This window comes from Oryzias latipes, chromosome 5 (assembly GCF_002234675.1).
Source record: "Oryzias latipes chromosome 5, ASM223467v1".
In the NCBI taxonomy this organism is placed as follows: domain Eukaryota; kingdom Metazoa; phylum Chordata; class Actinopteri; order Beloniformes; family Adrianichthyidae; genus Oryzias; species Oryzias latipes.
Genome location: NC_019863.2, coordinates 20447769 through 20467890, shown reverse-complemented (window position 1 = coordinate 20467890; position 20122 = coordinate 20447769). Strand labels below are relative to the sequence as shown.

General features: G+C 37.4%; 1 protein-coding gene across 3 annotated transcripts in view; it reads right to left on the bottom strand.

Moving 5' to 3' along the window:
• Nucleotides 1-20122, bottom strand: part of rnf123 (ring finger protein 123) — a 95269-nt gene that overhangs the window by 56627 nt on the left and 18520 nt on the right. For all 3 annotated transcript variants that reach the window (XM_020703375.2, XM_011475239.3, XM_023955090.1), the window contains 12 exons: nucleotides 18461-18606; nucleotides 17239-17322; nucleotides 15779-15886; nucleotides 15521-15698; nucleotides 14640-14714; nucleotides 12955-13042; nucleotides 12624-12711; nucleotides 11268-11352; nucleotides 7203-7342; nucleotides 1787-1843; nucleotides 1572-1703; nucleotides 996-1071 (listed from right to left, as the gene is read on the bottom strand). In XM_020703375.2, the coding sequence (XP_020559034.1) occupies nucleotides 996-1071; nucleotides 1572-1703; nucleotides 1787-1843; nucleotides 7203-7342; nucleotides 11268-11352; nucleotides 12624-12711; nucleotides 12955-13042; nucleotides 14640-14714; nucleotides 15521-15698; nucleotides 15779-15886; nucleotides 17239-17322; nucleotides 18461-18606 (1257 nt within the window). The remainder of the gene's footprint in view (nucleotides 1-995; nucleotides 1072-1571; nucleotides 1704-1786; nucleotides 1844-7202; nucleotides 7343-11267; nucleotides 11353-12623; nucleotides 12712-12954; nucleotides 13043-14639; nucleotides 14715-15520; nucleotides 15699-15778; nucleotides 15887-17238; nucleotides 17323-18460; nucleotides 18607-20122) is intronic.

Here is a 20122-nt window from a genome sequence, read left to right as displayed (position 1 = left end):
ACTGATATGTAAAAACTCTTTGTCACATTAAAGCAACTTTCCTTCATTCTGTCATGCTACCTCATCATCACACTTTATTGTTTCTGGAAAGAATCAGTGCCCCCCCCCCCTCCCCCTTTATTTTTTAAGCACCATTCAGGCTCCTGAACTGTTTAAAAGGACTGGAGAAGCTACATTTAGCAATGTTGAAAATAAACTTAATTTTATTTCCCCAATACAAACTTATTGGTAAGGCACATTCATTTTTTGTTTTGTTTTTTTCTTTTACTGAAAAACATTTTTGTTGTGGAAATTAGACAATGTTGACTGTTCCCTTTCTATAGTTATAGTTAACAAAATAAAAGCACTATGAATTTGCTTTGGTAAAAGCAACTTATTTATGAGATACAGTTGCAGTGCTTAACATTGTGATCATTAAATAAACTGAATTTGACCATTTTATTACAATGGAAGACATATTGAAATTAAGGTCGTTTTTTCAAAGTCATATTTTTTTTTTAAAAAGAAAGAAAATATGTTTCGGTAAAATATCAGGATACGTATCGTATCGCCAGCCTCTTGCCAATACACACCCCTAGTTGGGACTACAATCATTCCAGTTTATAATAGTTCTACATAAAAACTTTTGATTAACCTAACAATCTAGTTTTGAATAGTTTTTATATCTAAAATATGAATGTGTTCAATAACTAAATCTATAATTTAAACAAAGATTGTATTCATTAGATTAAGGTAAAATATATGTACAAAAAATGTATTTTTTTAACAAATATTATCAGGTGATGTCCCACTGTTGATGTCAGTAAAATATCGGGATACGTATCGTATCGCGGGGTGCGTATCGGGATACGTATCGTATCGCCAGCCTCTTGCCAATACACACCCCTAATCTGGATCACAGATGTGAGAAATGGTGTCCAGCAGAACCACAAGAGAAGTGAAGCTGGAGCTGGAGTTCAGACAGAACGACTGGGAGTGGGTGGATGAATTCTTACCTGGCAGTCTGAGGTTCACGACTCGGTCGAACAAGTTCTTCTCAGCCGTCACTCTGTTCAGCACCTGGTTCAGCAGCTGCACAGAAGAAGAGCACATGAGTCAAGTCTGTGACATGACAGAAGGTTTTATTTTTTAACAACTTTCAAGATTTTACTCTTCTTTCTTTAGATTTGTCCAGTTATTCATTTCTATTTGCTTGTTTCCCCTTTTAATCCTTTCATCAACTTTACCTAAAATAACAGAAACTCTTTCTAGTTAGTCAGAATTTGGTTAGTAGCTCACTGTTAACTTCTACTCAGTCGTGGACAGGAGAGTCCTAACCTCTTAAACTAAATCTTACAGATTTCTTTTCACTTTAACTTTCTTATAAAATGCAGTTTGAAAAAAGAAACAATAAAAATATGTGTCAGATCACAGATTTTAACTTGTAATACAAATTAGCTACTGCAAATAAAAAGTGCATTTCAAGGGAAAATTCAACAAATGTAAAATGTTCTAAAGACTCAATTCATTGCATTTCGAGTAAATGTAAACTGTTATGCCACCCTAGCCTCCTCCAGGTAGGAGAGTCTCACCTGAGCTAGTCGCCGTAGCAGTAGCTCTGCAGAAGGACGCGACCAGTCCAGAAATATCTCTGGGACCAGCGTGACAGTCATCTCCAGAACCCGCAGCAGGCTGACAGACAGGTCAAAGCAGGTTGCACACACCTGCATCCAGGGTGTATTTCCTGTTAGTGCACTGATAGTTGCAGAGTGGGGATTAACAAGCTTCCACAGAGTGATTAAGTTACCTTCAGCTGGCGAGTGTCGACAAAGTTCCTCTCTGGACGTTCTGCTGCCTGCTGGATCTTAGACAGAAGAGGAGGAGGATGGCAAAATGAGGGGGATGTCACATCGACAAGTCTCCAAAGAGTTTTAATTATTTTTTTATTTTGTTTTTGTGTTTTTGAAAAACGAAAACAGATCGGTATTACAATTTCTTTTTTAAACAAACTTTTAAATGCAAAACCATCAATGACCACTGGAGGGCTTCCTAAAAGTTATTTTCTGAAAATCTCGTTTTAAGGACAAACTTGTTTCATTTAATGTTGGTTTGAGAACCAGGCTGTTAGTTATATTGGTAACGCTTCCTTTTACAGTACAGTACTTACAGTGTACTTAAGTGGTATTTACATGGTACTTATAGTGTAACTACTGGGTACTTTCAGGGTACTTACATGGTACCTTTTTATGGAATTTACTGGGTACTTACAGTGTGTTTACATGGTACTTTCTATGGGACTTTACTAGGTACTTACATGGTACTTTTTGTGTCTACTCTGTACTTACATGGTACATACTGTGTATTTATATGGTACTATTTGGTTCATACCTATGTGGTACATACTGGGTATTTATAATATTCTTACTGGGTATTTACATGTTGTGCAAAGGTGTCTTTTATGGTACTTACCACATGTAAGAACAAGGTAAGTACAAATAAAGTACTTTGACCTTTAGGTCTGCACTCGCTGCATGTTTCATGGTATTTACCATGAATTTACCACAGAAACTACCCCTTAAGTACACTGAAACTGTAACTGTAAAAGAAAGTCAGCCCTATTTCCACTCAGCTACATGGTACTTTCATTACTAAATACCGGGTATGTTCACTTGAATATTACTTGGTACTTACCCCTTAAGTACACTGAAACTGTAACTGTAAAAGAAAGTCAGCCCTATTTCCACTCAACTACATGGTACTTTCAGTAGTAAGTGCTGGGTATGTTCACTTGAATATTACTTGGTACTTACCCCTTAAGTACAATGAAACTGTAACTGTAAAAGAAAGTCAGCCCTATTTCCACTCTATTACATGGTACTTTCAGTAGTAAATGCTGGGTATGTTCACTTGAATATTACTTGGTACTTACCCCTTAAGTACAATGAAACTGTAACTGTAAAAGAAAGTCAGCCCTATTTCCACTCTATTACATGGTACTTTCAGTAGTAAATGCTGGGTATGTTCACTTGAATATTACTTGGTACTTACCCCTTAAGTACAATGAAACTGTAACTGTAAAAGAAAGTCAGCCCTATTTCCACTCTATTACATGGTACTTTCAGTAGTAAATGCTGGGTATGTACACGTATTACCTTCCCGTACAGTGTACATACACACTTGGTCTTCTGACCTCACCACATGAGACAATGCTAACCTGTTGGTAAGGGTAAAGTAACTACATTGTAAAAACATATTCTGGCCTGATTACTTCTTGTAACATGAGGCAAGTTTAAAGAGAAACAAGACAGCAGTGAAAACAACAATCTTTAATATGATACATGTCTGCAGCATACAAAGTGTCATCACAATAAAATAGGTTTTAAGTACAAAACAGTGCAAAGGAGAATTCTAAAAAAACACATTATTGGCCTGAGGGTCGTGCTTTTTGTCCATCAAAATTCTTTCAGCAGAGTTTGGTAACGGTGCAGGACTTCTTCAGGGTTTGTAACTGCAAGAAAATTCACAATATGAGCTCAAGTGAACATAAAAAGCAGAACGACTTTGATGAAGTACAAAATATATTTTACTTATTTAATCATTTCTGTAATGAGTTTGATAAATCTCTATGATTTTTTTATCGCTTTGACTGTAATGCTTGAAATTAATCAATTATCCTCATTTAAAAACATGATAATAAATTATTCAAAACTTAACTTTTTTTAAATATTGTTCTAAAAATGAACTTGTTTTAATATATATTATATAATGTCAGGAAAATATGTAAAACAACAAGGCTAAATATTTACTTTTAATACTAAAAACACCCCGAGTGTGTGTTTTTGTTAACTAGGTCGGGGCAAGTAACGTTGCAAATTCCCAGCGCACTTGAATGCAGCACAACTACCCCCAAAGTGAACGTGCAGATTAATCCGGAGAGCCTCGAGGCGCGCGCAACAGTTTGAATTTCTCTTCATCTGGCAGGTAAGCCAGTGTTTTTGTTTTTTTAAAATATTGGATAAATTACATGTAAATATTTAAACTGATCAAACTTTATAAAGAAGCTAACCTCGTGATTTCAAGCCACTATCTCTGTGTTTGAAACGTGACGTAAGAGCATGTCTACCTTACTCCAATAATTTCAGTTATTTCATGTATACATTTTCAAAGTTTGTAATGAAAATCTACAAACATTGTTGTTACTTACCAGGAGAGAGGCACCTGTAAAACAAGCACGTAGCCTAAATGATAAAGTCTGTTGTTCTGTGCTCGTTGACTGAGCGCACGTCTTTCTGGGAAAATCAAAGAAAGGCGTTTATTTAAAATAATGATGACGTACTTCCGTCTTTTTACCGCTTTAGATCAGCTGTGGTGAAGAAGACATTCCAGACGAATCCACAGGAGAGTAAGCTAAAGTAAGTTAAATCCACCAAGTGGACATATTATTTACATTAATGAAGAGTTTAACTGCATTTTCCCCATTTTCTTTTCTTTCGCCGTTTTTATTTTATTTTTATTTATTTATTTTCAAATATGATAGAGACAACAATACCACCCAACACAGTGAATGTAACTGTTTGAAAATTAAAACATATTTTTGTGAATAACTGTGTTGAATTTGAAATTGCCTATTTATTTCTTTTTTCCTTTTCTTTTACACTGCAATGTTTTTCATGCTAATGCAAATTGTAGGTGCGAATAATATTTATAAAGAATAAATACACACAGCAATTGGCAATTAAAACATTGCTTTTGTCATTCTTTGTCTAAACAAATTAGATTTTTTTATGGCAATTTTGATTTTTTTTCTTTAATTTCTAATTTGTTGTTCTTGTTTATGTAACTAAAATATAAAGTTGTGAATAATTTATTGTCATGTTCATAAATGAGGATAATTGATTAATTTCAAGCATTACAGTCAAAGCGAAAAATAATTCACAGAAATTTATCAAACTCATTACAGAAATGATTAAATAAGTAAAATATATTTTGTACTTCATCAAAGTCGTTCTGCTTTTTATGTTCACTTCAGCTCATATTGTGAATTTTCTTGCAGTTACAAACCCTGAAGAAGTCCTGCACCGTTACCAAACTCTGCTGAAAGAATTTTGATGGACAAAAAGCACGACCCTCAGGCCAATAATGTGTTTTTTAGAATTCTCCTTTGCACTGTTTTGTACTTAAAACCTATTTTATTGTGATGACACTTTGTATGCTGCAGACATGTATCATATTAAAGATTGTTGTTTTCACTGCTGTCTTGTTTCTCTTTAAACTTGCCTCATGTAACAAGAAGTAATCAGGCCAGAATATGTTTTTACAATGTAGTTACTTTACCCTTACCAACAGGTTAGCATTGTCTCATGTGGTGAGGTCAGAAGACCAAGTGTGTATGTACACTGTACGGGATGGTAATACGTGTACATACCCAGCATTTACTACTGAAAGTACCATGTAATAGAGTGGAAATAGGGCTGACTTTCTTTTACAGTTACAGTTTCATTGTACTTAAGGGGTATGTACCAAGTAATATTCAAGTGAACATACCCAGTATTTACTACTGAAAGTACCATGTAATAGAGTGGAAATAGGGCTGACTTTCTTTTACAGTTACAGTTTCATTGTACTTAAGGGGTAAGTACCAAGTAATATTCAAGTGAACATACCCAGTATTTAGGAATGAAAGTACCATGTAGTTGAGTGGAAATAGGGCTGACTTTCTTTTACAGTTACAGTTTCAGTGTACTTAAGGGGTAGTTTCTGTGGTAAATTCATGGTAAATACCATGAAACATGCAGCGAGTGCAGACCTAAAGGTCAAAGTACTTTATTTGTACTTACCTTCTTCTTACATGTGGTAAGTACCATAAAAGACACCTTTGCACAACATGTAAATACCCAGTAAGAATATTATAAATACCCAGTATGTACCACATAGGTATGAACCAAATTGTACCATATAAATACACAGTAAGTACCATGTAAGTACAGAGTAGACACAAAAAGTACCATGTAAGTACCCAGTAAAGTCCCATAGAAAGTACCATGTAAACACACTGTAAGTACCCAGTAAATTCCATAAAAAGTACCATGTAAGTACCCTGAAAGTACCCAGTAGTTACACTATAAGTACCATGTAAATACCACTTAAGTACACTGTAAGTACTGTACTGTAAAAGGAAGCGTTACCGTTATATTCACTTCAGAGCCTTGAACAACTTTGTGAAGCTAATTATTTCAGTTGGGCTGCACGATATGAGGAATTTAATTAACAATATTGAAATGACAATAATAAGTTGCTTTACATGAACAAATAGCAGAACAACCAAAAACATCATTTCCATTTCACTGCAACAGTTTAATTTAAATAAAAACAAAAATACCTTAAATTACACTCCAAATGACCCTAGTCTACATAGGAGACGAGCATCTAACATAAAAGGGGTCCATCCGATTGGTCAACAACATGAAGGGTTCTATCCGAATGCATAGATTGTTTCACACATTTAAAGTTACTATTCATCGCAATTTACACCGTCTTTTGCGATATGCATATTGCATAGCTTGAGATCCCGATTACATTTGCAATTTATTGTGAAAGCCTAATTTCAGTGGATAAACGTTGTGCTTCAGGTTTGCAGATTTTTGTTCAAGTTTCCTGTTGCAGGTGTGAACCTTATCTGCAGGCAGATTACACTCAAGATGTCAAAGCAGATGAAAGAAAATCTGTGTGTCTCAGTCTCTTTTTTATTCCCTTTTTTATCCCAACTAGGGGTGTGTATTGGCAAAAGGCTGGCGTTACGATACGTATCCTGATACGCACCCCGCAATACGATACGTATCCCGATATTTTACCGAAACATATTTTCTTTCTTTTTTTTTTTTAAATATGACTTTGAAAAAACTACCTTCATTTCAATATGTCTTCCATTGTTATAAAATGGTCAAATTCAGTTTATTTAATGATCACAAATGTTAAGCACTGCAACTGTATCTCATAAATAAGTTGCTTTTACCAAAGCAAATTCATAGTGCTTTTATTTTGTTAACTAAAACTATAGAAAGGGAACAGTCAACTTTTCCAGCTTTAAAGCTTTTCCAGTTTTGTTGGCTTTGAAAAAAGCTTCTAACAGGAAGTAAAAGTCCAGATTGGTTAAAGGGAATTTTAAATTAAAACCAAGAGGTTTTATATGGTGTTGGTTAGTCCAGGGCGCTGCAGCCTCTTACCTCTTGGATCATCCCAATGAACTCTGAGAAGGCCCAGTTCAACTGGTTCAAGACACTGTTGAGAAACGAGGCAGCCATATCTTTGTCCAGACTCAGCAGCTCCGCCATGTGTCTTTGGAGCAGCAACGACGGACATGGCTCTGAAAAAAAGAAAAATCAGACAGCAGGACAGGTCATGAGAGATAAGGATATGCATCACACCTCTGCCTGCCTTAGCTGAATCTCAGGAGAATTACAATTAAATTAGTCATACTCTGTGCTAGGCTTAAACACAACCTGTGATTAAATAAAAAACTAAAATCAACACTTAAATCCTATCAATCACTTAAAATTCTGCTACAAACTCACATCAAGGATCACAACCGTTTTTGTTCATATTATATCATCAGAGGCTTTCTGTGTGAAGCTGCCTCCCAACCAGAGCTCTTAAAGGAGGGAAAAACCAGAAACGCCACAAGGAATCCCGATGCTCTCCGGCTCGGTCGACTTCAATCGGGGTTTTGGCTCTGTTTAACTTTGAGGAACCACAAAAATCCAAACAGATTTCTGAACCCAAAGAACTAAACACAGGAGAGGTCTGCTTTCATTGTCATTGCCTCCGTCCTGTTGTCTTCTATACCCATGAGTGGAGTTGGGGAGGATGAAGGTGGTGAAGCTTCATCCTTTTCTGACCCATACACAGATCTGGCAATTAAGAGGGTGCCTAACAAACTTCAGAGGCCGTTTGAGTGCCATGTGCTGGGGTCGTGTTGTGTTAAATGTGAATCGGACTGGCTGCGGCAGGTCAGCGTGAATTGACGATGACATTATTGATCACCGATTCCCTGACCTGAGCTCTCAAGAGGACTCTGAAAGTGCACGACAAGCACAAATCACTGGGGAGCGAGGGGGAAGGAATTTACTACTGATGGCACAAGTTCAATAAAACCAGGGGACAGGAGGAAGGTGAGAGGTGGAGAACACAACTTACTTTGGAAACTAGCAATGGACAGATCTCCTGTATGGCATGCCAATGAGAAGCACACAGATGAAGGTCAGTCAGCATGCAGGAGAGCAGAAACTCAAAAAAGGAAGCAGAAAAAAGCTGGAAGCACACAACAATGCCACGCAAACAAATCAAATCAGAAAATTTACATGAGCTTTTTTTGAGTCAATGACCAACTTTTCTCATGCAGGAAGGCAAACTAAAAAGAATACAAGAAAAAAACAAACAGAAATAAAAATGTTAATCGGAAAACATGTAAATCATGCAAGTGGAAATAGGGAAAAGACTGAAACGGAAAGAAACTGGCTGCTGTGTGGTGGATCCGGCCATTGGAATGGCTTAATTTTATTTTAAAGGTCTGGATGACCTCAGCTTTCCACAAGTCTGTCACTTTAAAAGCTTCAAATGAATATTTAATACCTTTACCCACATTTTAAAACAAACATTAAAGGGTCTTTAGGCAAGCAACAGTGTTCTCAAGCATCTGATGAGTCAGTCTCACTAGATTTCAGAGCAAAGCAGGAGTGAAGCCTTCAGCTGCTCAAAGAAAACAAATACACAACTATATATTAGCTGCACAAAGTTCTATAGTGCATCTAAAATCTAAAAAATGCTGAAGTAAGCCAAAAGAAGAATTTACACGATCAAATATCATGTAAGTGTCATATCTGCAAACTCTGCACGTCAACGAGGATTCTTATTCATGAATAAAGATGTTTTGAAGTTGAGTCAAAGGATTTGGACTATTTGTCTTTTGGTGCAAAATAAAAAAGTTTGGTGAAATGCTAACTAAACGCTAAAACATAAAATAGTATACTAAACTTTTTCAAACTTGTTATTAATGCTGAGTAACTAAAAATGCAAGATAATGAAAAGAAGTGTGAAGCTAATGCTTAAATGCTAAAGTTGCTCTAATGAACGCAAATAAAAAATGGCTCCGGCATCCCTCAAAACCAGAATAAGTGGGAATAGAAAATGGATGCAAGGATGGATAATCCCCTGTCAACTTTCCCCCAACAGAGAGCACAATTTAACAAATACAATTTATTTAATTACAGTGCCATATTTAACTTGCATGAATTTTGATATTCCAACAAAAACATTTCAGTTTATTTGTAGGACAGATGGAGTGCACTCGCATTCACTCTTTGGAAATTCAGACATGGTAAGCACGGTGCAGGATTTAAAAGATAGGAATAGGGGATTCCAACACAGTCATTAACTACTGTTTAGGCTGAAATTCACACAAACTAGGCAATGCTAGCCCAGTTGCCTGCGTGTAGGACTGGCGCATGGGAATCCAGGGTTTGTTTCCCAAGGAGAGCAAAGAGCTTCATCCAGTGTGCAGTGTGCTGTCCAGTCTTCCTGTGCCGGTCCCCAGCCCGGATAAAATACAGGGTTGTGTAAGGAAGGAAGGAAGGGCAACCAGTGTAAAAACTCTGCATAACCAACTGTGCAAATCAGTGATTCGCTGTGGTGACCCCTGAGGGGATATGCTGAAAGATGAACGACAACCAATGCCAGCTCATAATTTGAATTTTAAGATCATCATCATAATAATTTTAAACTCAATGCTAAAGAAAGAAATGATCAGTAATGTCATGTTATACATTTTTTAGAACAATTAGTGACCTGCAATTCTGTAATCTATTTTACTCTAGCCAAATATTTGCTGTGATAAACCTCAATTTGAGGTATTTAAATGTGCGACATTGTGGTAAAGTTTACTTTTGTTGATGTAGCGATTGAGGCAGAAAATAAAAGTTTTTTTCTTTTCTACTTTTTTTTATTTATTAACTGTTATAAATTTATTTTGTTTTGTATTAATGTTATGTATCATTTTTAAATGAAATAAATGTAAAAACAAAAAACAACTCAAAAAGTGGATTTCAGAAGTTTTTCTAACAGACTTCCACCCTTCAGTTTTACACCACCAAAAGTTTGTTTTTTTTCCAATCTTGAACGATAAAGGAAAAAATAAAACAGAAGCAAAACATCCAGGCCAGGATGCTTTAATTTAACACATCAAGAAACAGATGGAATGCTTTCTGGGCAACCCACAGATTATACATAAAAAAGAAATTTGTAAGTGTTGAAAAAGCATCAAACCCTTTGTTTTAGTAGGGAACGGATAATAATGTGATGTAATTTGTCTAATTAATTATTTAGGATTAACATTTTTGTTTGACACCCCTAAAAAGATCTGCTAAAATTAATCAAATGCATAGTAAAATAGATATGAGCTGCAACACTTCAGGGAAAGAAATTGCTAACACTGATGATGGATTTGCCTTTATTAAAAATGAAAAATGTTGAAACTATGTTTACCTTTGGGTAAACATATGGGTGACTGAAACACAGTTTCAATCTAAGAATCTTCAATGATAAACTGAGCTTATTGAGAAATAACTTTTTTAACTCATCCTGATTTTACAACATTTAATTGTATGTGCTGATTTGACAATGCTCTCAATTTATTATTTATCAATTTATTTATTGCTTTTAACTTGTAACCAAGAACAAAAAGTATATTCTTCTAACTGAATCCTTTTCTCTGGTTTGATTCCTTATAGCCTGATTTTGGGATATATATTTCTTTAAACATCTATTTTCTCACTTTAACCAATCATCTCCAGAACTTTAACAGATATTTGGGCAGTAGACTAAAACTGCTCAGGTTTGAATGTATGGTTTATGTTTTTAGACGACAGATTGTCAGCAGCCCCAGAACATCTGCAGTCGCCGCTCAGATCTGAACAGAATCCTGAAATAACACTTTTCTTTGACTCTACAATTAGCAGAAATATCCACAACTTCACAGACTCTTATTTTCCATGGCAAAGGCGCACCACACATGCTCATATACACACACGCATAAATTCACACACACAGATTCACACGGAGCGCAGTAAAAATAAACCTGCAGCAGACAGGCGTCACACTTCTAAAGCTGCGACTCCGAAACAAACAGCAGGAGAAGCAGGCGGGCGGACACACAGCGTGAACGCAACAACAGCACACAGGCTCACACTGACAGAGCACCCACACAGGCTGGCACAGGAAACACTGACAGCACGTACTCTGCAGGCTGGGCAGGTTGGCGTCCTCAGGTTTGGTCTTCAGCAGGTGAGGCAGGCGCGTGTATCTGTAGCCGAACCCACAGCCCTGACAGACAGGAGGACAGGCAGATGTTAGAGGAGGAGGAGGAGGAAGAGAGTCGAGTGTCATCTTAAGAATGTTGAGCTTTATTTTCTGTTATGTTTCGGTGAATAGATGGACGTTATTGGCCGGAAGTCACAGAAATTACCATATTTTCAACCACAGATTTGGATGTTGGTATAGTGGAGAACATAGACAATCTGTCTGAGTTTTCAAAAAAGAAAAAAAAAAATGTCCAACTTGTTTTCTTTCACTTATTTCTTGACCCTTTTTAAAAATGTCTTGTTGAGAAGATGAGCAAGTGAAAAAGAAGAAAAGATGGAAAGAATTTAACATTTTTCTCATCTCATAATAGTACAATCGGAGTCTTAAACTGAAAGCATGCGGGGAAAAAATAATATCTGTTATATAAATGAAGTATAAAAAATGTGTTTTCAACTTGTCACAAAGAGAACGGCTGCTTGCGCGACCATCAATATTTTAATTTACCTGCAGCAATAAGGTTTTACTTTTTTTCCTGTAATATTTTTCGTTTTTGGTTTAAACCCTCAAGACAAAGCCTAGTATATTAAAATGAAAGAAGAAAAGAAAAAGAAAAAAAGAACATGCCGGTCTCCTGTAATACAAACAAGAAGAATGTCTGACAGAAAACTCATAAATAGTTTGGATCAATAGTTAGACATAATAAATCAACCTTGCAAAAATCCTATTTTGTTTTTTTGTTTAGTGCTGTGATGCAGCACTTTGCTTTGTTTTATTGTGGGGGACAAACCACCAGCTGATCAATATGAGGTTTTTATACTAAATAATCAAAACTAGTTTTATCTGTTCAAGTAAATTACAAGCAAATCTTTGATTTTCACATTTGTTCGCAGGATTATTTGTCTCTGTTATCTCAGGAAAACAGCAGCTCCTTAACAACAAACTATTGATGGATGTGTCTCCCAACAGCCTTGCCTGCAAAGAATTGTGGGATCGGACTATCTTTCGTCTTTTACAGAGGGTACTCCGTGTCCCGGAGGGGTTGATGAGGAATCATCTGACATCATTTCCTTTGTAATTTGCACAACACTCAAGGGTCATTATAAGGATCCTTCCTTTAAAGCAATCACAGACATTTGCTCTGATTTCACATTTTTTAAAGCAATTGTCCTAGAAAAGCTAAAAAAAAATGGCACAATCATAATTAAAAGACCATTGGGAATGCTTTTAAAATAGTTCAAAAGATGATTGGAGTGGATTATATTTCTTATAAGTCTGTGTCCTTTATTGCTTACCCTCCACAGTCGGACCAGGATCCAGTTAGTCTGAGCCCAGGGTCTCTGTTCATATGGAGCCAGCAGGTTCCTCATCATGGCGACCCTCCTGAGAGCGGCATTACAGAGTCAACCACAACCAGAAACTCAAATCTCTTCAGGTTTCATTATCTTCATCCCTTAATGTGTTTTTAAAGCAGCGTTCTCAGACACTTTTGAGCTGAAAAAAAGGTTCATATGTTAAAAGGAATGATGTCTCAGTGGCTTGGTGACCCAGCTTTGACTCCAGGGATGGATAAAAAGGTATTTAGGACTTTCTGAACCATCACAGGAAAAAAGGATGAAGACTTACTGCTCCTCTGGGATTCTCTCCACTGCTCTGAGGGATTGTGGGTAGCAGACATAGCTGGCCAGGGCCTGCATCAGCGAGTCTTTGATATCTGAAAGAGTAAAGAGTGGCAGTGAGATGAAAGGCAAAGGAGGAAAGAGGAAACTGCGTTTAAAAGAGAAACACAAAGAGATCTGCAAGATACACTACTTTAAATTGACCTGCAAAGACACAAAACTGAAAAAAAAGCACACTGTAAGCATTTTCCTCTATCAATGAGGTTCAAGTACTTGATCCTAAAAGACCATAAATCAAAACAGTAACTATGTTGTGGGTACAGATTGTGGTTGTTCTGGTCTGCTTCTTTATAAATAATCCCCTCAATTTATGTAAAAGAATTGCTCAACTCGTCTGGCATATTTCAATATGAATATTTAAAATTTCAAAATAAAACAAATTCATTTTTAAAGGCTCTAAATTTAGCACATAACTCTCAGTAGATGCAATTAGTACTGTCATCACTGTCATTTGAATAAAATAATGTGATGGCTGTGACCCACTTTTTCTTTAAGTGTAGTCATAACAACAGTCCAGGTTTTCTTGCAATACAAAAAAAAAAACCTTTTTACCACGACTCATGGAGGGGGGCTGCATTTGTTAAGAACTCCCTCTGACTAAATCAATCTGGGTTCAGAATCAGGACAGTGTTGTGTGTGTTGGATTTTGTCAGGCATTTGTCATAGTTGTGTACAGATTGGGTTGGAATATGTGTAGGAGTGGCAGGACCCCCTGTAAAATAGATGCAACGTCTCACATGTCTTAACTACACAAAAACACAAAACAAATAGACAAATGATGACTATTTTGGCATACACGTATTATATCATCTAATAGGTATGCTGCAATCTTTTCATTTTTACAAGCAGTTCAAAACGTATTTTGTAGGGGGGTTTTCTGTTACATGTCCTTTATTTTGTGTTTAAAACTTGGATTTTCACTTCATCCAGTCGGGCTGAAAAACGAGCACACGAGGCCTAAAGAGCAGATGGGAAAAGTGCAATTTGGAGAAAAAACCAAAAACTGTGTCTGGTCATCAATCTGTGCTCAGGTGCAGAACAATATGAACATAAAGTTTTTAGCTGCACTCATCCTTCCAGCAGGCAGCCTTTCTGATGCATGCGACATCTTGATGTAAGTCCTAAATTAGTGCCGGGTTTATTGAGCAAACTGAAGTTTTCTGTCGCATTTAAAGTAAATCGACCTGCATGTCTGCTGGATAATCAAAATGGAGAACAAATAAAAACTGTCTAATTTTTTGCCAATTGTGAAGAGAAAAAACTTCATTTCTGCTTCAGTCAGGAATCAGCAGCAGGAAGAGAAACTGACAACAATTAAACACACAGGATGTGATGAAAGAGCAGCAGCAGGCTGTGGACACGGATATAAACAGAACGTAGAACACAATCAAACTAAAAAAAAAACTAAGAAATTACTTCAGACACCTAAGGAAGATGAGCATGCATGATCTGGATATTTTTTTTTTCCTTTTTAAATATTTGGATTTAATAAAAAAAACCTGGTTGCAGATTGTTAAATCTAAATCATGTAAACTCCAACAGCGCCTTGAAGGAATGAGGGGTAATTTGAGGTTGTTGAGAGAATACACAGCATGCAGATGCACATTCACATGCTTTAATAACGTGTGTTACCTGTTCCAACGATGCGTGGATCTGCAAAGTGCTTAGCAAGGATAGCAGCGAGGTGAGTCAGAGTTTCTTCATAGCCTGGGAAGGAGACAAGCACAGGCGTGAGGGATCAGCTGACTGAACTCTGCTCATCACTCGTCATTTCATCACAGCTCCTATGAATGTTTGCCGTCTTATTCTAAACGCTAGTTGAACTTTGACTCTTCCGCAAAAAAAAAAAAAAAAAAAAAAAAAAGTCAAGGAAATATCACCATAACACAAGTTAAAAAGTACCAAATAAAACCATTACAGTGATTAATCAATTCATTTTTAGGTATTTGTTTTTATCATTTTGTTGGTAATTTAATGAAAATGTACACACATGTTGTCTTTTTTAAGCTCTCCTACCTTTGTCTGCATTTTTAACTCTGGTCAGCAATACTTTGATTGTTTACACTCATTTTAGACTTTGGCCTTTTGATATAAGTTTAAATTCATTTGAATGAAAAGGTGTGTCCAAACTTTTGGTCCGTACTGTATGTTTGCAATTTTTATTTTTACTTAATTATCACTGTTAGCATTAGCCCTCCATTTTCTTTTATGTATCTTGATTTGAATTTTAATTTAGTATGTATAGATCTACTTAAACCAAGTATTTTACTTATATTTTTCAAATTTAATATCAATGTTGTGATTTTTCTTTTTTTTTGCTTTACTAGCATCCTGACCATTTTCCCCCAACTCTTTTTTAAATTTATGTCGGAGTTAACTTAAGCTTACTTTGACGCATTTTAGCATTCATTTTCATTTACCTTAATTTTTAAATTGGTGTTTTTTGTTTACAAGTAATTGTGCTTTTTTTGTCGATTTTTGTTGTTTGCTGTCACACTGTTGTTGGGTGTTACCTGGCAGCTCCTCCATGCTGTTGGCGGGGCTGAAGTAGTTCTTCAGGGCGCTGTATGCATTCATCGCCACGTTGAGGTAGAACTCAGGTGTGAAGGCAAACAAAGAACCGGTGTTGTCGGCGTGCTCGATGGTGCGAATGCACACACAGAGCAGCCAGTACACGTCCAGCATTTTCTCCTGCAGTCACAAATATCCCAGTTTCAGATGTAGAACAGCAAACCAAGGGGGCAGTCTGAACAACAGCGTCGGTGGATCACCTTAGAGTATATGGTGGCATTGATCCAGGCCAGACGGCGGCTCAGGTGGTTCAACTTCTCTGCGAAAACTTTCTGACTTTTCTGGAGCTCATCCATGATGTCGGCACGCTGCAAGAACCAAGACAGACTTTCCTTCTCTCACATATTTTAAATAGGAAACACCAACACAATGTTTAAAATTTTTCCCATTAGCTGTATCTGCTGGGAAAGGTTAGGACAGCAAGGCGGTGAAAAATCTGGTACCTAGTAGATTTGTCTGACCAAACTCTACAGAAATGGTGCATTAAGACTCCTGCAAGTCCAGACAAGTCTACCTTCCTACCATTCTGTTCCTGCTATATAATAGTCTTACATTGTTGGGCATCTCCTTATTTCTCAAAGAAATAATCCATCCTGTTGTATGTTCAGCCCAGTTTTAGGGGCCTAACATAAACTGGGGGCTTTTCCGGGATGCTCTAAACTTTTAGTTGAGATATAAAAAAGGTTTGTCCTTTTGGCTGCTGAAATTTGTGTTTGTTTATTTTATCATCTTTATACAAGAGAAACAAACCGCCTCACTCATTGCTTTAGACTTTTATGTCGATCTTCAGGTACATTAGATTTATGTAAACTGCAGCTTATCTGCATGAATGAGGTCAATGCACTTGGTTTTAGCAATTTTTCTTTTCTTCCATTAAAAAAAAATACTTGATTTATTCTCAAAAGGGAATATTCAAATACATACCGGTAAGTCATTTATATGTTTATTTTTGTGTGGCTTTATAATATTTGCACTTTTTTTTCCATTCCCCATACAATCTCAAAGCTTTTTTTGACTTCAAAATATGAATTATATGCCTCAGTCTCCCTGTGTGTGAGCAAAACTGACTGTTTTCTTTCTATGTTGTCTCAGAATCGTATTGCAGAGGTAAAGTTCATGAAAACAGACAGATTCTGAGGTCTGGCACCATGCAGTCCACGCCCAGACTCTGCAGGAGACCTCACACAACATCACGCAACCTCAGCTGGTGTTCTGCCACACTGTCGGCATCACAGCAACCCCTAGGGTGAGGTGGGACTCCAAAGCTTGGTGATCAAGCTCTGCTTCCTATCAGTACATGAAGACAAACGTTTTCCTTTCTAGCTCATTATGATCAGTTCTACTTTTTTCGTTGTTGTGATGCTTTCAGGTGACACTTGTGTCTGGAACTAATGAGAGGACCTAATGCCAGAAAGTCCAGAGCAAATTCGCCTAAACAACCCTCACAGTCAGACTTCAGTGATGTGCTTATCAGCTCTACAGCAAACCCGGACTTTCTATGCGTCAGATGATTGTTGCAATGATTGTCGCAAAGAAATGTAAACAGTTTGGCTTTGGAGAGCTCAAGCTTTCCCTTCTGAAAAGTTTTGTGGAACAAATTCAAAAAAGAAACATAAATGGAGAGATAGAAGAAATCAAAGTAAATGATGTGAGGGCTCACTCTGGGAGGGCACCGAGCGATCTTCTCCTCCGTGTCCTTCAGAGCCACGGCGTACTCGTGCACGTCATCTGCCACCACCACCATCTGCAGGAAACAAAACAGATATCCAGCTGAGCTCATCAGAAGAACATCAGGTCACGTGCAGCATCGCTCTGGAGGAAAAATGTCAAGACTGGATCTGTACTGCTGATCTGTGGTGGACAGTAAAAACAGCAAAACAAAGTAAACAGATTGTTTCTGCAGCTTTGGGAGAGCATGAAGATGACAGCCGCTCTGATCTCCCTAATGCGTTCAAAATGATAAAAAGGGAGGAAGCAATGATGGAGAGGTCACAGGACGACCCTGATCACTCCAAAACAGAGCCGCGGGGTCCCAGACAATGCCATCAGCTGTCTGTGGTGCTCCATCATCCAAACAAAGCTTCCTCATTTCAATTTCAAAAACTCATTTCACCTAGACGTGGCTGCTGACAGTTTCTAATCACTAACAGAAACTCCTGAAGAAATCCGCCAGCAGACTTGTGTTACGTTTGTGCTGCTGTCAGACACACAACTGAAAATTCTCTTGGGAAGGGTTTACAGCATGATTAGGGAGCCTGCTGCCTTAGAAAAAGCAGCGCTTAAGGCCAAAACAAATGGTGGTTCAGTCCAAATCTGTCAAGGCAAAAGCCTAAACATAATTTAAGAAAACAAGAACGCTGCTTTCAATCTGATGACAGCAATAATTAAGGTTGCTGGAGATTTACTTTTCTAAATTAAAAAGGTGTGTGAAAAAAGCTAAAAGTAATTATTTTTTTAAATCTTTTAATCTGACATTTTGGTCAAAACAGAACCACATATATAATACTATAATATAATAATATAAGACTGACTTTGGAATCCATTTGAGAACAATGTTCTTAAAACTGTAGACTTTGAACATCTTATCATCTAAAATCACAATGTTAACCAAAGATTAAGAGAAGCTGAAGGAATCCCTGTGTGTCAGGAACAGGGTGGAACATCAGCGTTCATGGTTGATCCTTGAGCCTTTAAGCAGCTCTGCGTTTAAAACATAAAAGGATGTTGTCCAGCAGAGCACCATCATGAACCTGCATGCACCATCCATGTTCTGCTATGAAAGAGGTTTTTTCCATCTTGTTTTTATGAATCAGTTGGTTAAACCAACTGGGAGTAGGGTGGGGTGGGGAGGTAACTCTGACAGAGTAGCTGACTAGGTTTACCTTTCCAAGCTGCTGATGGACACTCAGATTGTACATCATCACGATCCCATCAGTGATCTCAAGCAGGGATTTGTCAGACATTGGCTGATCAGGCTCCTCCTGCGGTCGCCCCAGCAACAGGCCATCGTTACCATGACTTCCCTCAACTGCAGGAGGGAGAGGCAGAAACAGGAAGGAAGAATGGTAAGTGTGATGTCAGGTGTGAAACATACCATAGAAGAAAAATGTATATGAATGCTTTCCTTCGTTTTATCAATGACTGACATTTAAATTTAGACCTGGCATGAACTGTAACATTGTTTATTTGTTTAATCCACTATTTACTGCAAAAATCTAACTAAAAACTTATTTTTTTAACAAAGATAAACTATATTCTCTAAATTTAAAAGATCAGTTTAATCTCCCTTTTTTTGTCTTTGTTTTTTCAAAAATAAAAGTGTAACCTTTGAGTCAAATATTTTCAGATTAAGGGTTTCTCCTAAAGTTTAAAGAATTTTTTGTGTTAGATTGTATACATTATTCACAGCATTACGATGCTGGAAAAGCTCAGACAAAGATTTGTATTTGCAGAATTTCTGTCGCCCTTTTGATGCACACGTTTTTTACCCAGCCACCCCACAGGAAGCTCATTTCTAAAACACTTAACAGTAAATGTAACTGTTCATTCATAATCCAAAGTAACTAGTCAGAATCTTGCCTTTTGCGGTAGATCAATTGTGTGTGGTTGCAGTGGTAGTTGTGTAACTTATATTGTGCACAGTTTCAATGATTGTTGTGTTGTGCATGGTTGCAGTGGTTGCTGTGTTACGTTTATTGTGTGTGGTTACAGTGGTTGCTGTGTGACATTTTGTGCATGGTTACAGTGGTGGTTGTGTCACATTGTGTGTGTGGTTGCAGTGGTAGTTGTGTCACATTGTGTGTGTGGTTGCAGTGGTAGTTGTGTTACATTGTGTGTGTGGTTGCAGTGGTAGTTGTGTTACATTGTGTGTGTGGTTGCAGTGGTAGTTGTGTTACATTGTGTGTGTGGTTGCAGTTGTAGTTGTGTTACATTGTGTGTGTGGTTGCAGTGGTAGTTGTGTTACATTGTGTGTGGTTGCAGTGGTAGTTGTGTTACATTGTGTGTGTGTGGTTGCAGTGGTAGTTGTGTTACATTGTGTGTGTGGTTGCAGTGGTAGTTGTGTTACATTGTGTGTGCGGTTGCAGTGGTAGTTGTGTTACATTGTGTGTGTGGTTGCAGTGGTAGTTGTGTTACATTGTGTGTGGTTGCAGTGGTAGTTGTGTTACATTGTGTGTGGTTGCAGTGGTAGTTGTGTGACATTTTGTGCGTGGTTGCAGTGGTAGTTGTGTCACATTGTGTGTGTGTGGTTGCAGTGGTAGTTGTGTCACATTGTGTGTGGTTGCAGTGGTAGTTGTGTTACATTGTGTGTGTGTGGTTGCAGTGGTAGTTGTGTTACATTGTGTGTGTGGTTGCAGTGGTAGTTGTGTTACATTGTGTGTGTGGTTGCAGTGGTAGTTGTGTTACATTGTGTGTGGTTGCAGTGGTAGTTGTGTTACATTGTGTGTGTGGTTGCAGTGGTAGATATGTTACATTGTGTGTGTGGTTGCAGTGGTAGTTGTGTTACATTGTGTGTGAGTGTGGTTGCAGTAGTTGTCGGGCTGCTT